This window comes from Lithobates pipiens, unplaced genomic scaffold (genome assembly GCF_037356315.1).
Source record: "Lithobates pipiens isolate NorthernLeopardFrog02 unplaced genomic scaffold, aLitPip1_a1.2 Scaffold_62, whole genome shotgun sequence".
NCBI classification, from domain to species: Eukaryota; Metazoa; Chordata; class Amphibia; order Anura; family Ranidae; genus Lithobates; species Lithobates pipiens.
Genome location: NW_027507884.1, coordinates 1,807,848 through 1,829,014, shown reverse-complemented (window position 1 = coordinate 1,829,014; position 21,167 = coordinate 1,807,848). Strand labels below are relative to the sequence as shown.

Below are 21,167 nucleotides of genomic sequence, written 5' to 3'. Positions count from 1 at the left end.
AGAGAATTCCGATCGGACAAAGTGCCACGCATGCTCAGATCAAATTCCTACACCAAGGCTATTGGCTACTAGCCTGAACATAGTCCCGTTGTAACGAAATAACGTCATCACGTCGGATTTTCCGACAACTTCGTCCGACCGTGTGTATACAACAGTTTCGGACAAAATCCGACGGATTTGGTTGTCAGAATCTCCGACCATGTGTACAAGGGCTTAAAAGATAAGACCATGGCACCCGTTCTGCTCACCTTGTATCTGGATGTATAACTCTTCACTACTCCTTGTGATGTTTTTGGTTGAAGCCCTCACTTCACAGGAATAATTCCCAGAATGCTTTAGCTCAATGGACTGGACTTCATATCGGTCAGATAATCTGAATTCCTGAACATTTTGTCCATCTCTGTAAAAAGCAAATTCCAGACCTATATCAAGGATGAGTTTGCTACGTTCTGTGTGACAGGTCAGGGTCATATTGTCTCCTTCTGTTATTTCATTTGGAGTCATTATGATTTCTGGTTGTGTGAAAATCGCTGAAAATAAAAGTAATAAAAATGCATTAGTGGTAAAATGTGACCTGAGTGAATGTGATAACCTCACTCACATATGTACTAAGGTTTTAAGAACATTGTTTTTTTTTGTAAATAACTTAAGTAGAAGGGGCAACCAGATTTGCTTATTACTTGGGCATGCTGTGCTTCTTGTCTAGGTAAACAACATTGTCAGGGTATTTGACTCCTCCAATTTTAATATGCCTTGCATTAAAGTGTATCTAAACTAAAACATATTTTTGTTGTTGTTGTGGGTAGAGTGGTGAGTGGTGAGAACAGGCATTGATTGCTATTCTGTGTCCTTTTTAAAGAGAGTTGCCCCTTTATTTGTCTTGGTGACCAAAGCAGGGACCAAAAGCAACGTCAAATACTACGTTTTATCAATAAGGACATCTGTTCTAGTAACAACTATCCAATGGGATTTCTCCTAAATTTTGAGCATTTTCCTCTCTTGTTTCTGAACAGGAAATGAACGTACATCATTGATCAGGAGGCCCTGGCAGTCAACACTGATGGGCACAGAGTGCCATTCCTAATGGGCACTGATTTGCACTTATTGACATCCCTTGTGGGCTCTAGTGGGCATACCTGGTGGTCTACACTGGGTATCCTTAATGGGTATGCACTGCTAATCAATGCGCTGACAATCAGCGCAGACTCCTCCTGTCAGGAGAGCAGCTGATCGGCTCTCCTCTACTCACGCCTGTCAACGCGAATAGAGGAAAAGTCAATAAATGGCTCTACCTGTTTACCATGTGATCAGCTGTGATTGGATACAGCTGATCACATGATAAAAAGCCTACGTCATAGGCTCTTTAACTCGATCGGAGATGCGGTGTGTCAGACTGACACACCACACCACCGATCCCCGAGCTGTGCGCCCCCGTGAGCGCACAATCGCGGCTTATCCTGCTGGAGGTCATATGACGTCCAGTTAGGATAATACAACCACTTTGCACCCATCATTTTGCTATATGACAAGCAGGAAATGCTTAAGGACAATGTTGGGTTCTGGCTCCTTAACAACCACCCGCCGGCATCCTTAACAACTAATAAATAGCTGGTTGTTAAGTAGCTTCCCCCAATGGTGTCCTTAACAACCAGCTATTCATAGCTTATGCACTGCATGCAACAAATGTAAAACACACTATGCATTTTTAAAATGCTGCAATCTAAAAATACATGTGCTGCAGTGTGAAAGGGCCCTAAGGCCATATAGTTGAAGGCCATGGGGCAAGTATTTTGAGCATTTGGCTGCCTTGCGCAGTGCACAATTATTGATAACCAATGTAGTTGTCCAGCACACAGTCCCAAGGATCATCTTTGGGTCAATACTCCCAAGCCAGAGGACAGCTGGCACCTTCCGGCTTACTTTGGACACCACCTAGTGAGTGTGATGGCACTTCTCAGGACCGGATCCCTGGTTACGTGGGTCTGGCATTTAGTTATAAATGAAGTCCACAAAATCTTGGGGCTTCTGAGGCCTCTTAGAGCAGTTTTACAGTCCATGGACTTCTTCACAGCAGCAACCCTTTACCTCTGGAGCCCTCCTGGGGAGAAGGAACCCTGCTCTTCAGTGTCTCAGACTTTTTATCACCATCCCAGCCCCCTACTGGACACTCCTCTTCAGGGATTGGCTGGAACCTGATAAATATCCAAGCTGGTTGATTTGAACCTCCCGCTCCAGAGCTTTGAAAACTTCTTGCAGAGGCAGGGGGAAGCAATCAATCTCCCAGCCTGTGAAACCCTGATCTGGCCAGAACAAACAATTGCTGTTCCATTGATTGTGGAGAGAATCAAAAACTAAATTTACCTATCATTCTGCTCTAGGAGTATGCTACATATATAGACGAAAAGGTCTGGTGTCACCCACAAACCACCTACATCCTAATATATGCACCAAAAAACAGGAAATCGCCCCGGTACTTTAAATGAGGTGAATGCGGTTAGCCAACAATTGACAGAGAAGTCTCAAAATGTATTAAAATAGTCATGCAAACATAAACATGAATCATAGCCAAGCCACTGAAATAATACATACAGTAAAAAATGTCATTACACGTATCATGGTAAAAATTTCAATTTGCAGAGTACACAGGCATAAAAAGTATCCCAATGCATTTTTCAAGACCATGCTCTCTTCATCAGGGGTAGATGCATGTGTAGTACATTTATAGGGGGTATAATGAACCAAATAAGCATCAACACAGACATGGTATCATGACAATTAGTCCAAAACGCATGGCCCTATACTCACCGAAGGCTGGATCAGACTACCAATTGCTTGATACCCAGAGGCGGCAGTAATGAGTGTCTGGCTCGGGAGCTGAGGAGGCAGAGGAAAAACCAACCCAAGAGAGCACAAACGGGGGGCAGACATGGCCGGGATGGGGGAATGTGTCACCAAAGATCTCCTAGTCTCCATTAATAATGTCAACTGTAACATGAATGTATATGTATCAATAGGTGCCGCCATACCAGCATAGAAGTAGTATATGATAAAAGTAGGTATAGGCATGAACCAAACTGGTTCAATAATGAGCTAGAAATCTAGGGGGCAATGGAGAAAAAAAATAAAGAAAGAAATAATATAAAGAAAATATGACAAAAACAGTGTGATAAAGTGTGTGTCCCGTATTGCATGTATCCAAGTCCATTGTATATGTCAGCTAAGATAAGAATATATTTATGTCAGTTTGTACTATACCAACAGAGTAACCATGGAGTATACAATGTAATCTGGGTATCAAGCAATTGCATAGTTGCCAACATTGTAAAAAAAAAAAATTCGGGACACTTTTTTGGCAGTAGGCGGAGTTGTGGTATAATTAGGGGGCGGGGCATGCGTTTATAGGTGTGGCATAGGAAAAGGTAAAAATGCAGGGCGCGAAGCGGCGGAATATGGGCATGGTTTACGTAAAATAGTGGGCGGGACTTACATGGGGCGTGGCTCAAAGGGGTGTGGTTAGCGTCTGAGATGAATGCGGGATGGAGAGAGGAAAAAGAGGGGGATGGAGAGAGGGGGGGGAGGGAAAGGAGGGACAGCAGCCCTCCGATCCTACACCACAATAGCAATATGTGTGTTCCAGAGTTTGACAATCAGCAGATAAAGATACTCCAAATACCTGATGTTGGCGCTTCAATCATCCCGGCGCCATGATTGTTATGGTGTCAGGATGATTGAAGCGCATTATTTCTATTATTACATTGTAATATGAAATTAAATCATTCAACTCACCATAATGCAGAATCAGTGGGAGCCATGAGCGCGTCACTAGCCACGTTGCCTGCCACCAGATGCCATCAGATGTCCCAAGCGGAGTCTGTCCTTACATCAGGTGCCCCATCAGAGGTACCTTCCTCGCATCTGTGTCCATCAGCAAAGCCCCTCCTTACATCTGGTGCCCCTCTGACATCCACAGACCACCCCCCCACATCCACAGACCGCCCCCCCACATACTCCTCAGACCTGCCCCCACATCTCCAGACTGACCCCCGACATCCACAGCCTGGCCCCTGACATACCACTGGCCCCCGACATACCACTGGCCCCCAACATCCACAGACTGGCCCTTCTACATCGACAGACTGGCCCCGACATACCACTGGCCACCGACATACCACTGGTCCCCGACATCCACAGACTGGCCCCCACATCCACAGACTGGCCCCCGACATCCACAGACTGGCCCCCGCATCAACAGACTGGCCCCCAACATCCACAGACTGGCCCCTGACATACCACTGGCCCCCGACATCCACAGACTGGCCCCCGACATACCACTGGCCCCTGGCATCCACAGACTGGCCCCGACATCCACAGACTGGCCCCCGACATCCACAGACTGGCCCCCACATCCACAGACTGGCCCCCACCATCCACAGACTGGCCCCCGACATCCACAGACTGGCCCCCGACATCCACAGACTGGCCCCAACATCCACAGACTGGCCCCCACATCCACAGACTGGCCCCCACATTCACAGACTGGCCCCCGACATCCCACTGGCCCCCACATTCACAGACTGGCCCCCGACATCCCACTGGCCCCCACCCCGACAATGCATCCACAGTGACAGACTGGCCCCCGGCATGCCGCCGTTGCCGCGCGGAGAGTCATTTAACTGTGGCGCCACAGGTACTCTATTGTAGAACAAATTCTGGTCTTCTTAAAAATGGCGGCCGCGGACCTCCAGCGGCAAAAAAAAAGGGAAATTCAATTTCCCGGGACAAAATTAATTCGGGACAAATGTCCTAATCCCGGGAATGTCCTGGGAAATTGGGGACAGTTGGCAACTATGCAATTGGTAGCCTGATCCAGCCTTTGGTGAGTATAGGGCCATGTGTTTTTGGACCCTCTGCAATATCTGATCCATCCACTGGGGGCTCTGACATCTATCCTGTAAAGTATTATCTAACCACTGGGGGCTCAGTCATCTCCACTATCTCCGTAGCAAATTGATGACATCACAGCCACATCACCTGACTCCTCCTCTTGTTCCTATTTAAACAGCCAATTACTCATCGCTCGTGCTAGGAACCTGTTACCAGGTGAAGATCATGATCTGCATGTCGGCGCTTGCTACTCTACGTTTTGGCCGGACAGAGCCCCCTCTCTCCACTCTTCGCTTGGGCCGGACAGAGCCCCCACTCACTACTCTTCGGTTGGGCCGGACAGAGCCCCCACTCACTACTCTTCACTTGGGCCGGACAGAGCCCCCACTCACTACTCTTCGCTTGGGCCGGACAGAGCCCCCACTCACTACTCTTCGCTTGGGCCGGACAGAGCCCCCACTCACTAATCTTCGCTTGGGCCGGACAGAGCCCCCACTCACTACTCTTCGCTTGGGCTGGACAGAGCCCCCACATCCTACTCTTCGCTTGGGCCGGACAGAGCCCCACTCACTACTCTTCGCTTGGGCTGGACAGAGCCCCACTCACTACTCTTCGTTTGGGCCAGACAGAGCCCTGCTTTCTACTCTTTGTCTGGGCCAGACAGAGCCCCCACGTAGTACTCTTCGTTTGAGTCGGGAAACGCCTCACCAACCTCTCTCCACAAAGGCTACCAGAACATCTCTTCAGAAGGCGCTGAGTGTTCCCCATCATCGTATTTCTACTCACTGCAAGTATACCTGTTCCGTATAAAGTTTATACCTTTGAACTGCTTCTGCTTATCAGAATCTCCTGATACCTACCTTATGGCGGTGTATAACCACTCTAAATAAAAACCAATCTATTCTCACAACATACCTTTGTACTTTTACCTTATATTTGCCAATATGGTGTTACCAATTAGTAACTTAGTATGCATGTACGTCCGAAGCTGTGATCCACTCCAATCACTACTAGCACACTGCCTGAAACATTACACCCTCTTGACTAATTGTCATGATACCATGTCTGTGTTTACTTATTTGGTTCATTATACCCCCTACAGATGTACTACACATGCCTCTACCCCTGATGAAGCGAGCATGGTCTTGCGAAACGTGGTGGGATACTTTTTATGCCTGTGTACCCTGCAAATTTAAATTTTATACCATGATACGTGCAATGAAGTTTTTTACTCTATATATAATTTCAGTGGCTTGGCTATGATTCATGTTTATGTTTGCAAGATGAATGTGATAACCTCACTCACGTATGTGCTAAGGTTTTAAGAAAAAAAATTTTTTTTGTAAATAACTTAAGTAGAAGGGGCAACCAGATTTGCTTATTACTTGGGCATGCTGTGCGTCTTGTCTCGATAAGCAATCAATCTCTTACTTGGGTCGGCATTTAGTTATAAGTCCATGAAATAGTGAAGTCCATGAGGCCTCTTAGAGCAGTTTTACAGTCCATGGACTTCTTCACAGCAGCAACCCTTTACCTCTGGAGCCCTCCCGGGGAGAAGGAACCCTGCTCTTCAGCGTCTCAGACTTTTTATCACCATCCCAGCCCCCTACTGGACACTCCTCTTCAGGGATTGGCTGGAACCTGATAAATATCCATGCTGGCTGATTTGAACTTCCAACCAGTTCATCACTGGTTTCAAGGTAACAAATTGTTATAGAGATGTGCAGCTGCCTTTGTAACCTTCTTGGGAAATACACGTTGTCGTTTCATGTACAGCAGATCTTCTTTATTTAATTAGCTAGGAGTCATTGACTCAGAACATTTATACAGGTTAGGAGATCTGGCTTCATGTATTATGAAAGCCAGGTGACTGGCATTGTCGGAAGGAGGTCAGCAAAAGTAAACCACGTATGTCCTTTTTCGCTAGGTTTTCTTTTATTACATTTATTTCCATAATTTGTATTTCTTCTTTGATTCCTGCCCAGTGGTAAATTTTCTACATATTTACTATATTCTATACTTACAAGCTGTCTATATGCCGCTCTCAGAAAGTATTTCTCTCTGGTCAACCTTACCAGTGGTCTGAAACTTCACCATATCTGTCAATTCTTCATCTATACTTACCATTTAATTCAATGTTCAACATTTTACTGCTTTTCACTATTATTCTGCCAGAAACTGTTTTCGCTTCACAGTAATATCTCCCAGAATTCTCCACCTTAGCGGACTGGAGTCTATATTGGTTGGATGAATTAAAACTCTGGACATTCTGCATATCTTTGTAGAAAGCAAACTGCAGCTCTGTCTCTGGTCTGTATGGAGACACATTCGTGTGACATGTCACGGTTACATTATCTCCTTCCGTTACCGGAAGCGGGGTCACTTTAATTTCTGGAGTTGTGAAGATTTCTGTAAGACACAAATATTAAACAGTAGACCTCCATTATTTCACCAGGACATGAAGGAACCATTAGGTTTTACCAGATTCAATAGTAGGAGTATCGTTACTTAACCTCCCTGGCGGTATGATTCGTTCTGGTTTTAGGTGCTGAAAGCGGTACAATTATTTTGCATGAAAATTTGGCGTTTTATATTGTCGTCCTGTAATTCTTAGGAATAACTCTCTTAAATCTGTTCAAACCAGAGTCTAGCAGACATCCCGGGTATGATAAAGTTTATAATATAAGAAATAATAATAAAAAATATTCAATTATGTAATCAAATCCTAAAACACTGAAAAAGGGACACTGTCTGGTTGCTATGGACAATCTCCAAATTCCAGCCATAAAAAACAGTATTTATAATATAGAAGTGCATGCAGGGCACTGCACAGACCACTAGGGACAAAGGGGGTGTGTATTTTTTTATACAGTACTGTAATCTGTAAGATTAAAGTATTGTGTGTGTTTTGTGTACTTTTACTTTTTTGAATTTGGCGCCGATCTTCGCTTCCGTGCGCCGTAGCGTCGCAGGGAACGGAGCTCGGCGACATTCGGGCTCTGTGAATCGAGCGGAGGACAGCTCGATCACACAGCGCGGAGGACATCGCTGGATCCAGGAGACAAGGTAAGTAACTTCTCCGTGTCCTCCCTGTATCCAGCGATGCGATCCCGAGCCAGACTCGGGATCACCGCTAGGGAGGTTAATATAACTTTCTCTGCATTGAAAAAATGTGATTTTGTTTTATAGGCGTAAACACATTGCCCATAGCCAGGGACGGGACACAGGGTGGGCAGGAGGGGCAGCTGCCCTTGGCTCAGTGAAGCAAAGGGGCAAAAAATGGACGCAGTATGGTACACCCCTGCTACCGCATGTATTAATAGTGGGGGAAGGGCGTGTAATTCTGGATCTTTACCCTGGGCGATGAAAAACCCTTCCCGATACTGCCCATAGCTGCAGTATACTATCTATCAATGACATTGTACATTTCCTTACACCAATGAGCCTGGAGTGTAGTAAGAACAGCAGTTAATACCCCACAGTCTTCAGATTCATTATTTGCTGAGGGGAAGTAAAATCCTTGGGTGAGAAGGTGGCCATTTATGGGCCTCTTATGCCACGTACACATGATCAGAATTCTCGTCGGAAAAGCCTTGGATGGTTTTTCCGAAGGAATTCCACTCAAGCTTGTGTTGCCTACACACGGTCACACCAAATTCCGACCGCCAATAACGCGGTGACGTACAACACTACGACGAGCCGTGAAAATGTTCAATGCTTCCAAGCATGCGTCGAATTGTTTCCGAGAATGTGTCAGAATTTTGCGTGTCGGAATTGCATACAGACGATCGGAATCTGAAAAATTGAGAACTAGCCCTCAATCTTTTGCTGGCCGAAATTCCACCAGCAAAAGTCCGATGGAGCCTACACACGGTCGCATTTTCCAATGAAAAGCTTTCATCGGTCTTTTGCTGGCCGAATTTCTGACCGTGTGTACGCGGCATTTTGGGACCAGGGAGGGTTTTATTTATTTTTTATATACAACAAGAGATGGGTGATAGTATGGCCACTAACGGCCTCCTACACATTTTGGGTTAGGGCAGTTAATTTATGTATATATATATATATATATATATATATATATATATATATATATATATATATATATATATATATATTATTTTTTTTTTTTTTTTATATATAATGCAACATAATCTATGTTTATTTCTGCTTACTGATCATTTCATTGCTTGATTATTTTGTACTTGCTTTGAAATTTAATAAAAAATACAATTAAAAAAAAAATATATAATGCAACAAGAGCTGTGTGATAGTGTGGCCACTAAGTGGGGATCATGGAGTAAAAGAATAAGAGTGTTAAATAAGAGTGTTACAGGAATATAGGGGGGTATGGCAGAATTAAAGATAATAGGATTTGGAGTAGAAAAGGTGGTCATCAGGAAGGGAGGTGGTGGGACAGTCTGAAGTTTACTATAAGCCCTTGTACACACGGTCGGACATTTCGACAACCAAATCCATTGGATTTTGTCCGTCGGATCTTGTCCGAAACTGTTGCATACACACGGTCGGACAAAGTTGTCGAAAAATCCGATCATTCAGAACGTGATGACGTAATTTCGTTACGATGGGACTACATTCAGGCTAGTAGCCAATAGCTTTGATGTAGGAATTTGATCTGAGCATGCGTGGCACTTTGTCCAATCGAAATTCTCTACACATGATCGGAGGATGTCCTATCGGACCAGTTGGTCGGAAAATATTTCCAACATGTTGTAAAATTTGGTCCGACGGATATTCAGACGGAAACAGTCCGATGCATACCACACACAGTCGGATTATCCGACAACACGGTCTGATAGGACACATTCCGACGGATTCTCCGTCCGTGTGTACAAGGGCTAAGAAGGATGGGTCCTGAAGAGGGAGGAAGCTGATGGGGGAGTCCCCCTTTTTTTCTTTTTCCCTTTTCTTTTTTTTTTCTTCTCTTTTTCCCTTAAGATGGGTGGGGTGAGCATGTAAGTTTTTTGTAATAGAATGTATAGGATTGTTTGGTATTCATGTAGTTTCGTTTGTAGTTTTTTTTTGAACTATTGAATACAAAGTTGTATGAAATGATATAAAATAAAATTTGATAATAAAAAAAAAGGAAAGAAAATATATATAATATATATATATATATATATATATATATATATCTTTTATCAAGGGATCTTCTCTCCAATCATGTCAGGCGATGATGTAAGGCTTGCCAGTTTGCATTCTGTTCTACGAAAATATCAAAGCACAGGTTAACCTATAGCAGGTATACTTGCCTTTATGGGAGGATGGCTAACAGTCCTTGGATGCCCCCAGGACTTAAGGCATGATGCTTTATTCATGGAACAAGGATGCTCTCCAGCCGTCCTTCACAACAGAGAGAGTTCATGTGCCATGTCAGATGATTTCAAGGAGGAAAGGTACAAAGCAGGTACTGCGTTCTGAAGTGACCATGGCTAATCAGTATCACTGACTGGACGTCAAGCTAGCATGCAGAAAATCCTATATAGATGCAGGGCCGTTTTTAAGGCAGGGCAAAAGGGGCAGCTGCCCTGGGCCCTGTCATTGTTGTGGGGCCGAAAGCAGCTGCTTCCTACTTGCCAACTATCCTGGCTTAAATTCCCTCGCCCCTTGAGGTTTTAGTCCTGTGCTGTGTCCCAATATCTCAGTGTGAAGTGCTGCTACTAATGCTGCCCAGCTCTACCCTATTGTTGTGTACAGATGACTCACCTGCAGGCCCTGTGTTTACATGTAAATTACTGGCATTCATATGTAAATAAAGGCGGCTGGCGGCATTGATATGTATATCATGCCCCCTGAGGTCATATCCACAGTAATCTCTAGCAACCAATCAAGACGCAGAAATCATGTGCTGTAACCTCTAGGAACTAACCAGTGAGCTGTAATGTGTGTGTAACCTATAGCAACCAGTCAGTGAGCGGTAAAAATACACTGTAACCTCTGGCAACCAATCGCAATAGCTGCCTGATCTGATTCAGTAAACTGATTTTGAGTCTGGCTGCTATTTATTGTATGTCTCAGAGCAGGTGGAGAACGAAACTGCATGGGGGGGCCCCAAGAAAAGTTTTGCCCAGGGTCCAATCAATATTAAAGACAGCCCTGTATAGATGTGTACTGATTGTAAAGTTTGGGGATACTAGCTCCGCGGGACCAAGTGCATAAACCGGTATAAGGTGAAACCAAAATACTTTTATTTATAATTAAATCAAAAATAAGGCTTTTCTTCAGCATACAAAAACGTAAATGAAAGTCCGCTTATCTTCAGCACAAATAATAAGAAAAGGAAGCACCTACAGTTCTGTAGTTGGGTCTTCTCCCAAAAGTTTTTAGAGTCCTTACAGACATCTTTTGCAGCCTCCAAAGCAGCAAGACAGCAACACAGCCAGACAGCTCCTCAGACAGGTGTTCATTTCCTTCTCTTCCACACCACCACCTCTCTACTACTTCCTGTCTTATGGGCTGTCTTCTTGGAGGCCTTTATCCCCCTGTGTGCCGAATCCCTGTGGTCAGGGAGGGAGGCTCTTTCCCACCCAAATGTCACTTTAAAGCCTCCCAAATTCCGGGTCCCAACTATTTCTCTTAATATAGAGAGGACCGCGAGTCAGTCTTCTCCTAAAACTATCCCTGGAATTTGTCACCCATTTTTGGGTGACCCCCTGAGGCCTACCAGGATTCCCTTAAAGGGACCACAACCCGAATATAGGTGCTACATAGCACCCGTCCAGGACCCAACCTTGGCGTCCTGTACATGATATATAAATATATGCAGATACCCTTGTTTGCTTAATTTTGGCCTTCTAAAGGAAGAGTTCCCTTTAACTAGAAACTGCAGCTTGAATCCTGTTCTGTTGAAGGTTCCTAGTATGGTGGTATCCGTTGTCTTCTGCTGGCAATGGTGGGGCCGTAAATATTATTGAGTACTGGTAAGTCAATGAGATTAAACAGATAAGCTATTGTACTGCTCAAAGAAAATGTCTCCTGGTAACTAAGGTGTAAAGGTATCTCTAGATAGATGGTTGGGCATCCACGCGCTCATCAGTCCTGATGATAGCACAGCGTCCTAGGAACAATGAGTTCTTGCACAGGCTCTCAAATGTCTGCAGAGATATGTAGAGTAACCACCTGACAGTGGACAGTGGCAGTCCCGGTGCAGAGAAGAACCGATGCGATCTAGATGACTAGCGTCCCAGCAATGCAGATCCCCTATCAAAGGTACCGCAGCCTCAGGCCAGGCTGCAAACCCGATGTCTCTCTCAAGAAAAATGGCAGGCTACCTGTGTCCAGCTCAGAGAAAAATTACATGTGGTGTCCCTCAAGGATCACCCCTGTCACCCGTGCTCTTTAACATCTATCTTCACCCACTCCTCAAATTCATCAGCAACCAAGATCAACTTTATCACTCCTATGCAGATGACATCCAATTCTACCTACGCATCACCAACACAAAAGACCAATACCAGGCACTAGAAAACTGTCTCTCACTGATCGACAATTGGATGACGGAGAGCTCCCTTAAACTCAACGGATCCAAAAAAGAACTTCTCTTTCTTCACGCAAACCGAAACAAAAACCCTGGCATGATGTCCACACAAATTACCATCCTAGGACAACCCATCACTCCCAACACTAAAGCCAAAAGCCTTTGGAGTCATCTTTGACTCAAACATGACGATGGATGCACAAATAGGATCAGTAGTCAGCAGATCCCACTACTTTCTTCGCCTATTGCGTAGACTCATCCCCTTCATCCCGGAAGGAGATACAGCAGCAGTAGTTGGAACAATCATCAATTTCCGAATCGACTACGCAAATTCCCTCTACCTAGGACTTCCAAAATACCAAATTTCACGTCTACAAACCGTCCAGAACACAGCAGCCATACTGGTAACTGGAAAAAAAAACCCTGGGAATCAATCACCCCTTCCCTGAGGACTCTCCATTGGCTAGCCGTGAAGGGTCAAGTTACATTCAAGACTCTCTGCCTCACTCACAAATGTGCACAAGGAAAAGCCCTGCAATACCTCTGCAACAAAATAAAGTACTACACCCCATGTCGCACTCTCTGGTCAACTAGCCAGAACCTCCTCCACATCCCCAAGACCCCTTACAAATTAAAAGGCGAACAAAGGTTCTCAGTACAAGGACTACAGCTATAGAATGCTCTACCCGCGAACATCCGCTTGGAGGAAAACTATCTGGCCTTCAGGAAGAAGCACAAGACCCATCTGTTTTGAAAACCCAGATGGACACTGGCAGCAAAAGTGCCCTGAGGTGTCCCTCATTCCCATCTCAAAAAGTTGGGAGGTATGGATATAGCTGTCCCAATACGGGGCACTAGGGGGGAAAAGACTCATATATTGCCAAATACACATATATTACAAACATTGTTGTGTCACCTTCATTTTTCTCACTTTTCCTCAGGACAGTGTTAGAAATCAAAGCTAGAGGAATAGAGAAGATCTCCGGGAATACTGAATACTTGAGGAGGTCAAATCTGCCCCATACCACCTAAATCAATTTGCAGGACTTACCTTTCATAGGTATGGAAGTTCCTCCACTGTGCTGATAATATCCGAGGTGGTGATAAACCTCTTTCGTACATTTATATCCACGGGATCCTCCCAGATATATGTTATAAATACGGAACTCAGGATCAGATCCCCAATTCCTGATGACGCCATTATCCTTGTAAAATATAGTCTCTCTTCCAGAATATCCGGGATAATGGTGACATCTCAGATTCACATCGTCACCTTCATGAATATAGAGAGGAGACTGCAGGATCACATAGTCTGAAAAACAGAATCACAGACAACCTATAAGAGCAAAGATAACTAAAGAATGTTCTACCCCTTCATATAAATCACCACCTCCCAGGGGATTCTTGTGTCACCCTCAGACCAGGGGAGTTGCTAGGTAGAAAAAAGACCAGGGGCTTCAGCCCGAAGTCCAAGGCCGGCACGGGGTAGTGGAGCGGGGTTTTTTGGCTGGGCGGTGGGGTTGTGTAGTTGTGTTTCAGGGGGTAAGCTCACTTGCTGGTTGCTGCCTTGCTTATCAGTGCCCTTACACACACTGACCTACCTACCTGACGCATGCACTGACCTACCTAACATACACTGACCTACCTGATACATGCACTGACCTACCTGACACATGCACTGACCTACCTACCTGACACATGCACTGACCTATCTACCTGACATACTCTGGCCTATCTGACATGCACTGACCTACCTACCTGACATGCACTGACCTACCTACCTGACATGCACTGACATACACTGACCTACCTGGTATGCACTGACCTACCTACCTGACATACACACAATGACCTACCCGACCAGGAGACAGACTTCACATGTTCTGCAGCTCAGCTCAGCCGTGGTGTGCGAGGCAGCCAGAGGAGAGGATGAGAGTTGTCTGAGCGCCGAGCGGAAATCGATGTGGTGCTGCGGCCGCATTGTAATTCCCGCCTTCTGGAGTCTGCACACGTCCCGCCATTGGACCAGTGGGACATTCATCATAGGCACTGCAGGCTCCAGAAGGTGGGACCTGCTATGTGACTCGGCCGCACTCGGTGGCGATCGGGATCAGACCGGTCCCCGCTCGGTGGCAGGCAGCGACGCTCAGGGCTAATACTAGAACAGTACCCACCGGAGACCCGGGGATTTTTGGGGTCCCACTCGGGGCTGCAGCCACTGTCAGCCCACCCCCCCCTGCCGATGCCACTGCCTCATACTTTCATGACATGGCATAATGCTGTGCATAGGCATTGCTAGACCAAGAGTAGGATCATCAGGGGCAGTGCCCCTCAGTGGAACTAAAGCAGACATCTCTTTCTTCCAAGCTCCACGTATGTCCAGAGACGTATTTAACTGGAAGAAGAAGTAGAACAAAACAGAGCGCACTGGGCAGTACAGATAAAAGACCCTTTAATTGATCAAATAAAGATAATCACTACTTATCACTATTTTATCAATTAATCACTAGCCGACGTAGATATACTGTGGCAGGTCGGCTCTCCTGCATGAACCGTACCTGTACCTCGGTCCGTGCAAGGAGGATAGTGGGCGCGCTCCCGCATGTCCTGCAGACTCGATGTCCGCTGGTGACTCGCGATCACGGTGAGGAAATGCAGAACAGGGAACCGCCTATGTAAACAAAGTGATTCCCTGTTTTGCCGGATGACATGACAGAGATCTACTGCTCCCAGTGATCAGGAACAGCGATCTCTGTCATGTCCTACTAAGCCCACCCCCCCACAGTTAAAACACACCTAGGGAACACACTTAACCCCTTGCTCGCCCCCCAGTGTCATTTTTACATTAATCAGTGCATTTTTATAGCACTGGTCAATGTAATAATGTCACTGGTTCCCAAAAAGTGTAATTTGGGGTCACGCTATGTTGTACATTACATAATCATGACAACCGCACTGTGAATGGTAAATTATGTGTTGTAAATTATGTAGCGCCCTGCTCCTGATGAGCAGACGCTATTGTTTTTTTTTTTTTTATTTAAATATCTGAAGCTGTAGTTTGGCTCAGACTAATTTCTCTAAAAGTTCTGGTTTCTGTACCAGTCCAGTTGGGTACGTGATCCCAACCCCAGGGCCCTCCTGGCCTGGGGTCTGTAAAGCTTGGTCCTGTTCCTCTGAGCTGGCTGGCCCGAGGCTTCACATAGAGTGTAAGCCCAGGAATGTCTTGGAGCCTACTGATACAGGGGTAGTCCTGTGCTGTCTCACCCACGGGGAAAAACCAAGGAAAGCTGAAGGATTCAGGGGAGGACTTTTCCAGTGGAGGACTGAGCGCAAGGCTGGTGTGTCTGGAGGAGCCTGGAAACTCAGTTTGAGGACGCATCCCCTATCAATATCCTTACAGTATCGCCGGGTTGGCTGAAAGAATCTGGTACTGTATGGTAATTCTACCTAAAAACTCTCAAGAATCTCTAAGTTCAGTTAACAAGTCTGTGGCAGAGACTTTTTCTTGCGCATCTACTCTCAAGAACCACTAAGTTTAATTAACAAGTCTGTGGCAGAGACTTTGTTTAGCATATCATTGGCTGCTAGGTCAAGTGAGAGAGGTCTATCCGGTGACTGCTGGATCCAGTCTGTGGAGCTGTTTGTCCTCTGGATCTGACTGATACCTCTAACCCACAATTACCAGGTGCCTGAACTCCCCCTTTATCCTCTAACCCTCTATTGAAGGACTGTGTCTTTTGTCTTTCTTTGGTGTTACCCCTAAATAAATCTTCAAAAAGGACCACGTGTCTGATATATCTTCCTTTGGGCTACTTTCCACGGGACCCCCCTAAGATGAAGAGGCGAGCAGAAAAGGTAACGGTAAGCCGAATAAAAGCAGCAGCTCCTTCGGGGTTTAGTGCTACAATTATATACTCCTGATCCCTGCACTCACAGTTCAAGTTGATTCAATTTGTATTACCTTGAGCCGAGGAAGTGGCAATTTAATGCCACAAAATGCATCTTATTTGGTGAAATAAAGTAGTTGGATGTTTAAATAAAGCAGATGACTGGTGCCTATCCTTTAAATAACCACTTTGGGCACCTCTGCCAATAGAACTACCCAGGGGCCCTTTTTTCGCTGACTCTTTCAACTACTTCGCTCATCCACCTGAGAAGCCCTTAAGAGCACCCAGAATGGGAATGCCTGAGGCATGGAGACCGATCACACTGACCCTCGAACAAGGAAGGCCACATGTTCCCCCACAGTTGGGTGACTGCATCCTCAAAAGTCCATATTGACCTTTTTTCATTTTATTATGTAAGCATTGCATTCTTGTTTCTACTACACTATAGGGCAATGATGGGGAACCTTGGCACCCCAGATGTTTTGGAACTACATTTTCCATAATTCTCAACTACACTTCAAAGTGCATGAGCATCATGGGCAATTTATATCCGATACATCTGCCAAGGTTCACCATCAGGGCTGGACTGGGACAGACATTTGGCCCTGGACTTCATCCAGACCGGCCCACTTACATTTTGAGTGTCCCATCAGCACTCCCTTACATCAGAGTGTCCCATCACCAGCCCCCTTACATCAGATTGTCCCATCAGCACCCCCTTACATCAGAGTGTCCCAGCAGCACCCCCTTACATCAGAGTGTCCCATCACCAGCCCTCTTACATCAGAATGGCCCACTGAGCCATCGGCCCACCGGGAAATTCCCGGTAGTCCCAATCGCCAGTACATGCCTGTTCACCATCACTGCTATAGGGGCTCTCCCACCTCCCTCTTTTCTTTTTTTGGTGGAAAATCTGAGCTGTACTAGAAACCCCTGGTCAGCTCTGGTCAGCTCCTCAGGATCCTTTGGTCCACAATCTACCACCACACCCCAGACCAATGAGGTATAAGAACCTACTTATTACAGACAATGCCCAATACCACCTAAGCACTAAATGGAAGGACCTTTATTAATAATTTATGTTCCTATGGGTAATCTTAAGGATGATAAAACTCTGTATTTACTCACCATGACTAACAATTAGTTTGACAGGGTCACTTAGGTTTGTGTTGGTGCCTTTACATTGGTAATTTCCACTGTTAACTTGTTTTGCATTTCTGATTACAAAGCTTTGCCCTCTGTGTATCAGGTTATTATTCTTGAACCAGGTGTAGCTCATATCTGCTGGAATAGGTGACCTCACATTACAGGACATTGTTAGAGACTCAGTTGTAAAGATCTTGTCCCAGTTTGGGTTGAAGGTCACCATAGGTGGTCTCACAAAAGATCCTACAAGATACCGTAGAACATTGTACATGAGTTATTAGTCGGAACCTAATTATTTTACAGCAGATAAAATGAAGTCTTTCGGCCTATAAATTATTTCATTTTCAGTATAGGTAACCATCATGCTATATCCCTTCCTTAAAGAGACTTAGAAATAACAAAGAAGACAGCAGGCACCTAGATGTGCACTTACCTGCAGTACCTTCCCAAATGTTCCCTCCTGTCAACCGGTTGTGACTTGCAAAGCACAGACACTCCTGGACAATTCTGGGACTTACCACTAAGCCCTGTCCCCACACATTGCTATCACCTCATCAATGTGATGGGCAGCTTTACCAACCAGTAGGTTTGTGCTGGAGGCAAGAGAAAATGTGCAAGCTTGAGCAATAGCTGAATTATTGCCTGTCGCAACCACATGGGATTCGGCCATGAGAATAGGAACAAATTAAAATTTGGCCACTTGTTCTCTATTTTCTCATTTGTTTTAACCCCTCCTGACTTGGCAAAATAAAAAAAATTGAAATATGTTTTCCAGTTGATGTGTAACTATCCTACAAAAATCTATTTTTCTAATTAGATTTTACCATTTTAAACTGGTAAAAATAATTGTTAACTTTTTTACACGGTGGAAACTTCTCCTTTATTTCTTATAATGCCCTCAAATATTAGGTTCAAGTTTAGAACTGCCAAGGCTCTGCCAAGCATGAGCTGAGGCATTGGGTGCTGTGTTGGAGGGGGGGGGGGGAGGGTGGCACAATTGAGGCAAGAGCCCCTGCTGCTTCTGCATCCACCCAGTCGTGTCCTGCACTGTGCAGGACTGATCAATCCTAACGATTTTTTTAATCCTAAAACTTTAATTATTTTTATTAACTCTTTTGACCCTTTTCCCTTTTGTTTGTATGTATCTTAAATTTTTTAGAACACTACAGCATTAAATAGCTGGGGGTAAAGGGGAGTTGGGGCACTGTTGGAATCCTCACTCTGGGTGCTAGAGGTCCTTTTTCTGGCACTGCTTGGGGAAAAATTATATGGGGCTCCCTCATTTGCAGCCTTGTCAGTGTAGCCTTGCCCCAGTGTCATTGCAGCCATGTCCAATGTCATTGCAGCTTTGTCCAGTGTCATTTGCAGCCTTATCAGTGTCATTGCAGCCTTGCCCCAGTGTATTTGCAGCCTTTCCCCAGTGTCATTGCAGCCTTGTCCCAGTGTCATTGCAGCCTTGCAGTTTAAATATGGTGCCGCCGAGATACACAGAGACAGATATCCTGTGTATCTTGGCTCCTATCGGCTCCTCTCAGCTCCTTTTGCAGTCCCTCCTGGTCCTGTGAGAGGAGACGAGTGCCGCCGATATACACATAGCCGAGGGTACTCGGCTAGGCTCGGGTCCTCTCCGCTCTGCTCACAGTCACACCCCCAGTCCCGCCCATGGACCTGTGTTATGTCCATCATAGGGCAAGATTGGGCGTGACTATGAGCAGAGCCGAGAGGAGCCGAGCCTAGTCGAGTACACCCTGCTATGTGTATATCGGCGGCGCTCGCTCTGCTCCGCTCACAATCAGCGGAGATCGGTGGGGATCGGCGTATAACACGCACCCACGATTTTCCCCTGATTTTAAGGGGAAAAAAGTGGGTATGATATGCTCATAAATACGGCAATTCTAAAGAATTTCTAACAGTGTTATGTGCCAGAAAGAGATATCAGCATAGACGAAAGTCTAACGGCCTACAAGGGAAGGCTCAGCTGGGTACAATACATTGCATCAAAGAGAGCACAATTTGGTGTAAAGTCTTAGCCCCTGTACACACGGTCAGAGATTTCCGACAACCAGATCCATCGGATTTTGTCCGCCGGATTTTGTCCGACGGATTTTGTCCGAAACTGCTGCATACACACGGTCGGACAAAGTTGTCGGAAAAACCGACGTGATGACGTAATTTCGTTACGATTGCACTATGTTCACGCTAGTAGCCAATAGCTTTGGTGTAGGAATTTGATCTGAGCATGCGTGGCACTTTGTCCGATCGGAATTCTCTACACATGATCGGAGTATGTCCGATCGGAGCATTTTGTCGGAAAATTTTACCAAGTTGGAAAACTTGGTCTGTCGGATACTCCAACGGAAACAGTCCGATGGAGACAACACACTGTCGGAATATCCGACAAAACGGTCCGATCAGACACATTCCATCGGAATCTCCGACCGTGTGTACAAGGGCTTACATGCTACGTGAATCGTCAACTGGCTACATTTGGAATTCAGTCATATACATTGGAAAAAGAACAAAATTCAATCCAAAATACAGCAACTATGGAATGACAACATCTATCGTTCTTTCACTCATTGAGCCATTGCTAAATCAAGGCTATTGCGTAACAACAAACAACTTTAATGCGTCTCCTGAACTTCATGAGCCTCTTATGAAAAAGAAAAAACAGATGCCTATAGAACCGTTAGGGCTAACCGGTGCGACATGCCGCCAATGTTTGGCAATAAGAAGCTGAAGACTGGAGAAATGGTTGCCTGGCAGAAAGGCAAAATGATGGCACTGCAATGGTGTGACAAGAAAGATGTGTTCCTAGTGAGTACAGTTCATAATACCTCCACTTTTATGGTACGCATGAAAGGTGGGAAAGAAACAGAGTTGACCAAGCAATGTCATTCTACCCAGCAATGAGGAAACAGCAAAAGAAGTACTACAGGAAGATCTTCAGGCATCTTCTTGAGCAATGCTTGTTGAATGACTACATTCTACGCAACAAAAAGAGTGACAAGCCTGTGATTTATTCTGACTTAATTTGGTAAGTTGCCAAACTAAACTTTGTGAACCACCAAACACCATCAATGGCTGTGAATAGAGCTGTAGGTCGGGCTGTTGGCGTTGTCAACCCGGAACGCCTGAGTGGTCATCAATTCATGGACTACATCCCACCAACAGAGAAAAAGTCAGCACCTACAAGGATGTGCATAGTTTTTTGCTCAAAACTAGATGACAGTGGAAGGAAAATCAGAAAGGAAACCAGGTTCCATTGTCCTGATTATGACGTCGGAATTTGTGCAGTCCCATGTTTCAAAATTTTTCATAACCGGGATTTTACTAAACCAATATGCAGTGTCTAGTATTACAGTGACTAGTAATATTGCACCCTTGTTTGGACAAATTTCAGGGTTTTTGATTTGATTACATTATAGAATAAAATGTATAATTATTATATTATAAATTTTTATATATTTTTTTTATTATATTATCATATATGATTTTGTGTTTAAAAATTTATCATACCTGGGGTGTCTACTAGACTCTTGTTTGGACAGATTTATGTAAGAACTACAGGCCTACAATAGAAAACAACAAATGTCCATGCAAAACAATGTACCGCTTTGACATTTAAAACTACTGACATAATCAGACCGCCAGGTTAATGTCCCCAACAGGACGCTATGGCCTGGACTTCTGGAAAGCCTTACAGCTTCAACATTTCTTCAGTTATTAAATCATCGGAACCACTTTTCGAG

At 45.0% G+C, this 21,167-nt stretch overlaps 1 protein-coding gene across 1 annotated transcript in view; it reads right to left on the bottom strand.

Annotated features, from left to right (window-relative positions):
• The window catches only part of LOC143958864 (Fc receptor-like protein 5), a 43,765-nt gene that overhangs the window by 12,388 nt on the left and 10,210 nt on the right, over window positions 1–21,167 (bottom strand). The window contains exons 3-6 of the mRNA XM_077467844.1: window positions 17,398–17,658; window positions 13,434–13,694; window positions 7,009–7,293; window positions 249–530 (exon numbers count right to left, since the gene is read on the bottom strand). Coding sequence (XP_077323970.1) covers window positions 249–530; window positions 7,009–7,293; window positions 13,434–13,694; window positions 17,398–17,658 — 1,089 coding nt within the window. The remainder of the gene's footprint in view (window positions 1–248; window positions 531–7,008; window positions 7,294–13,433; window positions 13,695–17,397; window positions 17,659–21,167) is intronic.